The following is an 11619-nucleotide window of genomic DNA, read 5'->3' as shown; positions in this document are numbered from 1 at the left end:
ATTGAAGCTAACAAAGTCTCCATACAATGTGACGTTATGGAAGCAAAATTGAAATGTATGTTTCTATGTTTGTATGTGTTAATGTACGATATACTCGTGTATTGTATACCTCTCCTTTCTTAATAAAATAAGCTTGAACTAAACTATATGGGTTGTTTTACAAGGTGATTGTTTATAATCTCTTTAATTCTGAATATGTCAAATGACAAAAAAGCAGAGTATGGCTTAAATTATTTTCGCTTTAATAGGTACATTTTAGACAACTGAAAACAAAATTGATGGCATAAATAGTCATAGCACGATTCTTATAAAATTTTATACAGCACTGGTCTTGAAAAAAATCAGTAGAAAACTACACTTTTATAAAAAAAAAAACACACACACACAGTATATAAATGTAATATTGCATAGCTAAAGATAAAATTGAATTTATCGCTATTTAACAAAACAATATTTATAGTGAAAGGAAATTGAATATGTGCTAAAAATGTTCCAATGTTTTAGCAATAACAATCAATAAAAAAAAAATCTCTCTTAAAAATGATGGATAAGGCGTTCACGCTGAGATGTTTTCCGAAGCAGTTTTCTGTAGTCGTATGGGTTATCATCCATTTTATTCTCTTGCTGGGATCCATCTGCAATGGAAGGTCTAGAGAAAAATATATGTCATTTTTATTTATTTAGAGAGGCCAGCAGGAATCAACAAAGCTTTACTTACCATGAAAAGATTTCTAAGATAAAAATAACACAGCAGAAAGCTTTTACTTTTTGTGAATTCTAACATTTACTTCTCCTATATCTATAAAGTGAAGAATGTACGAAACACTTTGATTCATTTTACACCAATTACACTACACTTATGAAATATAGTGCGTGCCTATCTGCAGAGAGGGTTCAGAGGTGAAATACTGGAGACTGTATTTTACAGAAATAATAGAGGAAGATAAATGTCAGTTGATGGGAACATTTTCCTGTGTTAAAAAAATGTATTTAACATTTATAATTGTTTCACAAACCATTTGGTAACTTAAAGTGTATTTAAAGCAAAAAATGTGTTTTTTAAAGGATTAAAATAAATCCTATTAAATTATAGTATGTGGCATGTGTTCAACTGGAAAGAGATCCCTTCGCTTCTCAATCTGATGACAGAATAGGAAATTAAATCTATCCAAAGTGAATGGAGTTGTCACTGATACAGTGCTCTCCATCAAAGGAATTTCCCTCACCTGAAAACAAGGAAGATACCGAATAGATATCAAAAGGTCGGACTTTTAAGGCATGGAAGCAAATAAGAGAGTAGTAAAAATAGTTTATTAGAAAATATTCCATTATGTTTGCCTCTCTGCTTTCTGGATAGCTGAGCACATGCTTTATAAATGTGACATACAATGCAACGTATATGTATATATGCGTTGTTTTGAATTTTAACTCTGATATATCTCATTTCAGATAGTGAGATTTATTTTTCCTCTCTTGCTATGTCTTTGACCCTTTTTTCGTGCCCTGAGGGAGACTTTACGACGAAACACGTAGACGCGGCGCACAAGGGCTCAATGTACAAATTGTATCATTTTATATGATTTTTATATTGTTTTGAACACTGTTATGACATTGTATATTTTCTAATACTTTGCTACTTTCTTATTTGCTTCCATGCCTAAAAAGTCTGACCCTTTGATATTTATTCAGTATCTTCCTTGTTTTCCCTTGATATATACGGATGTGGCACTGTGGCTGCTCCCTCCTTTTTCCCCATTTCTCAGTTTCCCTCACCTATTGCTTAATGACAACTAAAAATTTTTGGCTTTCCCCTCACTTTGGTTCTCAGTGGCACTGGTCACCAGGAATATAGGGGTAAATCTCTCCATCAGAGACAGAGACAGCAATAAAGATTTAAAAAAAGAGCCCAATCCTTCGCTGCTTTTTGCAAAACTAAAAAATAATATTGTCTTACTTACATTTTAAAACCTAACTCTATGTATTATTAAGATGCCCCCCTTTATGCTGGTGAACAAAAAAAATCTTGTTTCTCTAGGGAATGAGGTAACAGAGGATTACTTGCCTTAATCTAGGGTTCTGTGGTCTTCATTTGAGATACTGTTGGTTGTTACAACCAGTGCACCAAAGATGCACCAAAGATGGTCTTCTTGCAGGTCCCTGACCGGCCTCCCCTCTCACCAAAGTCATCATGTACAATTCAGGACTACTAGGCACCAGTGGTCCTTCTTTGTGCTTGTCCACCTAACAAAGCTTGAGAGAAGAAGACGGGATGGCTGGTTGTGGCGGGACCCCCTGGATTAGGGATTCCTCTGTTATCTCTTGCCCTAGAAACAGAAGGGCACTAAACCCTTTACCAGCATGGCGTGGTGGGGTATATTTTAAGAATTTTATGAATGCCCAGAGCTCAGCTCAGATTTAATGGCATTTTCTCCCAGGTACAATTTTTAAGAATTGACAAAAAATTTTGTTATATCTTCGTAACCATGGAATGGTCCCTATTTTTTACTTATTAGATTGGCTTGCAAAGTTGTGGCAGGGTATATAACTGGATGGAGGTCTCAGTGTTGAAAACAAGTGTAAGTCTTGCAGGTCTTCAAGTGCTTTCAATCTCCCAACACTTAATTAAGACCAGCCATAGATCGTTTCAAATCTCGGCTGGTTCAGCAGGAACAGGCCAAGATTCGAACTGTGTGTGGGCAAGCTGAATGTACCAAGTTAATCTATCAATACACTTGGGTACAACCAGCCTGCTGGATTCCCTTGCGATTATAGCTAGTGTCTAGCTAGTGTCTATAGCCACTAGCAATGAATATGGCTTCTGCCGCACCCCCCCCCCCCCCCCACATCTATGGCCTGCCTTATACTCGGCAATAAACGGAACCATATTATACCTGCACATAACTTAACCCCTGACCCCTTTTGACCTAAGTAGAGCATTAGTCTTTTTGCACTTTTTTTTTCTGAAGTGCACTTTAATTGCAAGTCAACATATATCCATTTAAAGTGTTACTAAAACCACAAAAATAAAATCAGTGTGTATATGCAGTAAAGCATGTCTGTTATACTCACTGTGGAACCTAAGTGGTTAATACTCTGCAATTTGTAAAAGGGCTGTTTGATCCTGGCTTCTCTGATTCTCTCCTTCTACTGTCCCCTATATATTTCCTGATAATACAGTGCCAGAGGACAGGCTGCATATGCTGAGTTTGGTGTGTATTGCTAGAGAGTTTTTTATTTTCTTGGCAGAGTGCATGCGATCAACACAGGGACAATCAGCACTGTCCAGACAGAGGGTCAGGGGCCCTACATCCTAATAGGACAGTAAGTGCAGAATAAAAACTCCTCCTACAAGCTTTAACCAGAAACTCACAGAAGTCACAAGACTGCTATATACTGCTGATGATAAAAGGTATTTAGCAGTTTATATTTACTCAAATAATTGCATTTCCATGTTATGTGTACTGTGGGAGACCAGATATAATGAATGCAGGGTCCTGGGTTTAGTAACACTTTAAGGCATCCCTGCTGGACCAGCTGAATTTTGATCGGTGTATGGCAAGCTTTGTTGTACAGTGTGGAGGAACAATTTTAGGCGGCATTTGACCTGCTGTGTTCTGCCTTTCCTTGAACTCAGCAAGACCTACTGAGATTTATTTATGTTGTAGGCAAAGTGGGTCAAGTGTAGTCCCTGCTGCACTTTGTGTTTGAATGCATTCACTTTAATAGGACTGCATTCAGATGCAAAATATATATATATATATATATATATATATATATATATATACCCAAGCTCTGATACTGGGCTTCATTAACTCAACAAGGATAAACAATTGTGTATGTCCAGCCAAAACTTTTTGATAAAATGGGGAAGAATTAGAAGGCCTGTTGGAGTGGGGCTCTGTTACAGAGATTTACACTTACATTTTGTCCTACTGAATAGTTCATAAAACAGGAAGTTTGACATATGCTTTAATATAGTGTGTTTAACAGTAGTAGATATGAATATATTCCTTTAAATTTACAATGTGTATTTCAAATTAGCAGCATGAAAGAAAATAAAATGAAAAAGGTCACATTTAACATAAGTACCAGAGGGAGATTAAGCCTGTGAATTAATTTTATAACCAATGCTGTGTATCCTAGGTATACATTATTCCACATTTACATGAATAAAAACTTCTAATGCACAGAATATGGAAAACTAAAAAGCAAAGCACTACGGTTTAATATCATTCTAAAATGATTATCCACTCTATTTCAGTGTATTGTAAACCTTGTGACTATCAGCTCTGTGACATGGCTCAGGTAGCCTTTCAGAATAAATTCAATGGCTGGCTGTCTGATTAGTTAAATCATTTAATTTAAGCTGAACTCCAGGCAAACCGCAGCTAAACACAGAAGAAATACATATATGGGAGCTTTTTTTTGCCAAAGGATTTGTAATTTCCGACCATTCAGTACTGGGATTTACATGGTTCTTCTCTGCTCTCTTCTGCTATCAGCATGCTCCATGCACTGCAGCACAACTGACTGGCTTCTGGTTCTGCTTCTCCCTCTCTGGGCCCTTTCTGTACAGGAATTGCAAAGTGCTGATCCCAGATAACATTTATGTATACTGGTTGCATTTAAAAACATAATGATGTATTAATGAATACAGAGCTGTGTTTTCTGTGTCCTTTACATCTGCCTGCTGTTCAGCTTTAAAATGAAGGAATCTGTACTGAGAGAAATACGGGGGTCTCCAATATTCATCTCCTTGTAAAAATACTAGTTATGTGGCTGTATACATACGTACTACATTTTAATTCCTAGTTACTTAGTTACTAGGAACTGTCCACCTGGTCCCATTTAACATTATGTTAGACTAAGTGATGGGACCAGGTTGACAGTTGTACAAATAGCTTTTTCAGCTGAATGGGTCAGCAACTGGCAGTCCGTATTCTCTCAGTGCAGGTACCCTTTTCACCCCCATTGACAGCATTTTAAAAACGTAGGGTTTATTTACACACTGCACAAAAACTCAAGAATAGTTCCATTCCCCTTATTTTCAATGGTAGGAATAATTTTTTTCAGTTTTAGAATAGAGCATATCCTTTAAAATATTTTTTTTTACTTTTTGTTTTTAAATATACTTTCAATTTTGGTAAATACAGGTTGCAAAAGGAACTGCATTTAATATGCCCATGCATGCATTTTATATGCATTTCAATTTATACAACTGTACAGAAAGTCATCTCTTCCCCTGGAAAATACATATAGAACATATGAGGCAAAATGAGCCCTTAGGGCTTTATATACTGGATTGTCAGTACATAGGGCCTGCGAAAAAAGATTACTCCAAAACCACTTACCTGTTCCTATGTAATCACTTCCTCACTAGCTGGGCCAACAAGATCTCGCCCCCTAATGTAAGCAGGATTCAGCAATGTCATAACAAAGACAATGAGAGGACAATTCCACAGAGGTATTTGAAAGGCTCTCCTTGGTGAAATGACCCAAAGAACTGCCCATTTTTCCCCCAGCCAATAGTTGGGCTTTTGAGAGACATTTAAGAAAGACATTTGGAAACTGATAAAAATACTGATACAAGCAGCTTCTAATGTGGCTTGCTGGTCCTTGAAGGAATGGGAATCATGAGCTGACAGAAGTTGAGGACTTGCGATCTGTAGATCTTCAGCTTTAGCAGGGCCGGATTCAAAGTTAGTTGCACTTTAGATATCTGTAGAGTATGGTCAGCTTGTTCTAATAATCACAAGTTACACTAATACTGTTGTACCTTTTGCTTTGTTTCAATATTGAAAATGCATGAATAAAATTTCTCTTTACAAGATGAAGAGTTAAATTACAAGAAAAGCTGACCGAATAAATCTGGAGAGCCAAGCATGTTTTTGGTTTTGATACCACAAGTGGGTTTCCTAGATATAATTAGTTTTTCAATCCAGCTCTGCCCTGCATCATTAGATACTTTATGCCTTACAGAAATGTATAAGCTTTAGCATAATATTAATAAAACAAAATGCCCAAAATTACCCCTGTAGGGATGCATGTCTTCTTATTAAGTCCTCGGCTGTTGGCTGCATACAGAGATTACTAATTATGTAAGGTCCTGCTCATATACTCCAGCCATTACAAGACAAGTTCATTGCTAAGAAAGGTTAGGAACCCACTGAGATGTATGAAATGTGCCACCTATGGAGGTAAGTTGGGCATTTTTGTTTGTTTTAATAGAGAACCAAAATGTTAGAAACAAGGCAGCTTCTAGGCCTCATGGCACCAGCATGATCAATGAGGCTATGACCTTGCTAAATAGTACAACATTAAAGGAAACAATTTGAACACTGCATCTTTTAATAAAACAGTGATATACTTGTATAATTGTATGACTACAATTATGAAAAATTACATAATCGTTTTGAACATATTGGGAAGATTTAATAAAACTGGAGCGTGCAAAAGCTTATGTAGCTCTACATAGAAACCAATCAGCTTCCTGATTTTATTTTTATTTTTGTTTTATTGTCAAAGCCTAATTGAACACGCTGATTGGTTACTATGAGCAGCTGTACCAGATTCTGAATGCTCCAATTTTAGTAAATCTCCCCTATTGCCTTTAATTGGTCAGAAGTTTTTTGTTGCTAAAGGAAGTCAATGAGTTATCAGTACAATGACTCCTCCCTTAACAGAAGGCTAGTTCTGAGTTACTTTCAAACAAACTGATCTATAAAGAATGTTTTGTCTCTATAGTTAACTCAAACTGGTCTGTGAGTCTTCCATAATATTAACCTCCCTGGCGGTATTCCCGACTGTAGTTCAGGGTGAATTTTCAGTACCAAAAGCAGTAACCCTGAGCAGGAATTGAATCGCAGGCTCCAGGCAAAGTTACTTACCTTGTCCCCAGGATCCTGTGATGTCTCCCCGCTGTGTGCGTGGGCTGTGTCCTCCGCTTGATCTATCACAGTGCCGGGGACGGGGACATAGCCCGGTGCCAAATTCAAAAAGTGAAAAAGACATAACACATACAGTACACTGTAATCTTACAGATTACATTGCTGTATCAAATTATTTCACATCCTTTTTGTCCCTAATGCTTTGTCCAGTGCCCTGCATGCAGTTTTATATTATATATACTGTTCTTTCTGCCTGGAAACTTGAGATTGTCCATAGCAATCAAAAAATTGCCCTTTACGTCAAAAGCAGTTTTAGACCAGCTAGAAAACAGCCAGAGTAAATTAGAATCACTTGCAGAACTGAGCGATAGTGATTTGTGGGGAAGGTCGTCATCAAGCACTGAAAGGAATGATAGCTACAATTCTGCAACTAAGTACATGCCAGTGTTTTTGATTTGATTACATTATTGAATACATTTTATTATTATTATATTATTATTTGTTATAATTATTTATAGTTATTTATTATATTATAATTTATGATTTTGTGTTTCAAACTTTATCATACCCAGGATGTCTACTAGACTCTTGGTTGGACAGATTTAAGTGAGTTATTCCTAAGAATTACAGGCCTACAATATAAAAAAAAATTCTATGCAAAGCAATGTACCGCTTTCAGCATGAACAATCTGACATAATCATACCACCAGGGAGGTTTAGGGCTTCTCCACACCAACAGCATTGAGCTTCTTAAGGCTGTGTTTGGCCAAGTAGTCCCATTGACCAATGTATTATGGTTTCAGTTTACACCAATGTACTATAATGGTGTGCACTGCAAGAAGAAAAAAAAAAAAACTAGGACAAGTTGCAATTTTGAGCAGTGCATTTTGATGTGCTGTAATACAAATGTACTCAGTTAAAATAAATGGGTAGTAAAGACCAAAAAACGCATTACAGCTCATCGCAGCACAAGTCCAAAACACATGCCAGTGCATGTGTGTTATGCGCACACTAATGCATGCGCTAAGGTGAAAATAGGCCCTAAATAGGCCCTAAATGTTTATTTGAAAGACAAACCGGGAAATTAACTAGGCTTCCTACTTCATTATCCATGGTGGAGGAAACTAGTGCAAGTGGCATCCGCTACATTAACAAAGCAGATAAATCTAGGTCTATCTCTGCCACCCATGCCCGTTTCTATTTAAAAGTGAAGTTGAAACTGTTGTGGGTTCTGCACCTAAGAGATAACAGCAGTTTTCAGTAGCAGCTGAGCAGTGGAGGGGGGGTAGGGGCAGAAAGATCAGAGCATGCAGCTTCAGCTGTAATGTTCTGTGCTGTGTCTGACACAGACACAGCATACAACGGAGCAGATCAATGCTCAGTAACAAAGGCCTGCTTTGGTTAATTAGGAGCCGGAACTGCTCCATCTTACCAGCTTAGAAGGGTGTTGCATAAATAGAGCCTGCACCACTCTTTGTCATCTTCCCCCAAAGGATGCAGATAGTAAAAATATTGTTTCAAGCGGCACTATGGACATTAGCATTAATACTGCAGCTTTGTTTCTAAATTCCTTTGTAACCATTTTATCTCCTGGTTTTTCCTGCCTGCAGGTTATTTAAACCTATTTTAACAAGCTAAGCTGTCCAACAAAAAAGGTAGTTTTAGGGGTTCAGAGATTTAAAAGTGAAACTAAACTCACCGATTTAACTAATTCCCAGAAGAAAGCTCAAGTTATAAATATTCAACAGCTATTTTTAAATCCCTAACCCAACATACCAGTGTTGTTTTCTGCAGCATCCTCATTTAAATGCTGCCTATTGATGCATGCACAGTGTAGACTTCATTCAAGGTACGCCTTGGTGATAACTGTCTCAATTGGCAGTGTCAGTTCTCAACTGATGTTTCAAGCCCTTAAATGGCTGGTGTCAGAGCTGACCAGATGTGTAATTGCATGGCAACTAAATAAAGGCTAAGATGGCACCGCCATTTGGTGAAGGTTTGGTAACGCTTTCATTTTTTACTTTCTTATGTAAAGGTAATGTAAAACATTATGTCCATCTAAGATCATCCTATACATAGGGTGATAATTCCGCTACATGTTTTCATTGTGGAAAAAACAGCATTATCACCCTATTATAGGAAGTGGAAAAATATTAGACCTACTGGCAGAATCAACAGGTAATACAACTACGGGTTGAAAAACCAAAAACTGGTGTTTAACGCTGGTGACAAACAACAGCATATATGTCTTTTTTTTTGCTCATTGTTACACTTTAAAAATGTTTTAAACCAGTGTAAACTTTAAAAACGAAAACAAAATTGATCCAAAACCACTACCCTTTTCCTTTAAATTATATGAACTAATTTTAAGAGGCCAAATTATAGATAAAGTTTCATAAAGTGCAAGGAAACATATGAGGAATGTACAGTATATATTTCACAAATGTTAAGTAAAAATGTTGTGTTTAGTTTGCCTCCACTTTAAGTGCCCCCAATGCCATCGCACTGCTCCCACCTGGCTAGAAACCTGCCTTGTTAATAACAATGCTGCCACCAATATTCATACATTCGGATCATTACTCTTGTTTATGTTCTCACACTTTTGTGACCGATCAGAATGTAGTCATAGCGGCATCCACTGTCAATCTGCTTCATGAAAGGAAGGCATTCATTACCTTTCATTTGGAACTAGGATGGAAAACTCCATAGCAGAAAACCCATCATATGTTTTGGGCTTATTTATTGACACTGAGTGGTTGGAATAAATTTCGTTATAATAATCTTCTGATTCCAGTGTTTTGCCTTGACTGTGAAGAAAAGAAAATTGCCTTTTGTCCATTTTACCAAGAGAGCTCTAGTAATCAGCTAAACATTTCAGAGAATGATCAGACATGAAGATTAAAGAGCTCCTGGCATTGGAAAAAAACAAACTGGTTGGTGGGAGAGGTAAGGTAGATGGAGAATGTTCAGACATGAACATATAAGACAGAGAAAGGTTTGCATCCTCATACGATTTTAGATTCTTTATAAGACTTATATTCTTTAGGCTAAATCTGCTATAATCTGTAGCTTTGATGACATTGACAGAACCCAGGATTAGCAATGCAGAATAATTAAACAGTGGCCTTTATGTTCAATTTAATCTGTTCTGTGAACACATTCCTCATTAAAGCCCCATACACACTATCAGATTTTCTGCTTATTTTTTTCCTTTAGATTTCCAAAAACCATATAAAAATGAAGTCAAACCTAAGGAGTTTCAATGTGTAAGCAATCAGGCAGGCCCTTGCACTACATGGTTTTGGTAAATCTGAAGACAAAAATCAGCAGAAAATCTGATAGTGTGTATGAGGCTTAATGCTTTGGGTGAGAAGGACTGGATAGAAGCATTGAGAAGCATTGCTCATACCTACTGAATGACAACAGATAGATTTCTGCTAGTCAGCAGTCATCGGCAGGGATGCAGATCAAATCGCAATGCCGGGCCTGCCCTGAAATAGCACCACATCTGGAAATCTGAGAATGATAGCCTCCAGCACTGATTAGGGATCTCAGCTGAGATCGCTGATGTGACAAGTCCCCTAAATACTTTTAGTGTGGTATTTTAAATGACAGGGAAAGTGGGAACTAAACATTCAGCAGTCCACTATTCAGCCTGGGCTAGAAGACATGAATAAGCAGCATAGATTGCCAGCAAAGCAAATTTTAGAGAAAAGGAAGTATAAGTATAGCAACTGTTTTGGGTAAGCACTTCCCTTTCATCAGTTGCACAATCCTGTACCTAAGTCTCAAAATACAATGCTGTTTACTTACACTATATTACCAAAAATATTGGGACACCTGCCTTCACACACACATGAACTTTAATGACATCCCAATCTTAGTCCATAGGGTTCAATACTGAATTGGCCCACAATTTGCAGCTATAACAGCTTCAACTTTTCTGGGAAGGTTGTCCACAAGGTTTAGGAGTGTGTCTATGGGAATGTTTGACCATTTTTACAGAAGCGCATTTGTGAACAAATCCTGACCTCAACCTGATAGAACACCTTTGGGATAAATCCAAACAGGGATTGCAAGCCAGACCTTTTCGTCCAACATCAGTGCCTGACCTCACAAATGCGCTTCTGGAAGAATGGTCAAATATTCCCATAGACACACTCCTAAACCTTGTGGACAGCCTTCCTATAAGAGTTGTAGCTGTTATAGCTGCAAAGGGTGGAACAACTCAATAAATGTTTGGAAGACCTGGGCAGAGTGGTCCTCCACTGCTGGGGGGGGGGGGGGGTCCTTTTCTCCTAGGGTTTCTACCCCAGGTAGGCAGTCAGTGTGAGCCAAGAGTTGTAGTTTGGGCCTTAGCAGGTGCTGGGCTGAGAGCCTGGAGAAGATATCTTAAAACAATTTTTGCTGGAGGGAATCATCTTGGAGTCTGACCTGGAGAAAGATCTTTTGTCTCCCATACTGAAGAGTGTCATTTGGAAGTTGTGTGACAACTCCTGGGACATTGTGAGTAAGACCTGGCTTAGGACTGTCAGGTGTACATGCACTAGAGGGAACTGAGTCCTAGAATTACTGGTCATTCCTTATTATCTCCTGTCAAGAGGATTTTGTGAATTATTTGTCCTCCTGTTGATTTTTGATATCCTATTGAAGTATTACCCCTTAAATCCCCTTCTGTTCAAGGTTCTGCAAATAAAATCCACAAAAAGACATCCACCAGACCGAGTTTCTT

The 11619-nt window shown here is 37.7% G+C and overlaps 1 protein-coding gene across 3 annotated transcripts in view; it reads right to left on the bottom strand.

Annotated features, from left to right (window-relative positions):
* Positions 1-221: 221 nt before the first annotated feature.
* MYO3A (myosin IIIA) overlaps positions 222-11619 on the bottom strand; it is a 312814-nt gene continuing 301416 nt past the window's right edge. For 2 of the 3 annotated variants that reach the window (XM_077490990.1, XM_077490991.1), the window contains 2 exons: positions 9563-9694; positions 222-649 (listed from right to left, as the gene is read on the bottom strand). In XM_077490990.1, coding sequence (XP_077347116.1) covers positions 535-649; positions 9563-9694 — 247 coding nt within the window. In that variant the 3' untranslated portion in view covers positions 222-534. The remainder of the gene's footprint in view (positions 650-9562; positions 9695-11619) is intronic. The other variant, XM_077490992.1, reaches the window with a different exon arrangement.

This window comes from Lithobates pipiens, unplaced genomic scaffold (assembly GCF_037356315.1).
Source record: "Lithobates pipiens isolate NorthernLeopardFrog02 unplaced genomic scaffold, aLitPip1_a1.2 Scaffold_19, whole genome shotgun sequence".
NCBI classification, from domain to species: Eukaryota; Metazoa; Chordata; class Amphibia; order Anura; family Ranidae; genus Lithobates; species Lithobates pipiens.
The sequence above is the reverse complement of the archived record's forward strand: the minus strand, read 5'-3'. Positions and strand labels throughout refer to the sequence as shown.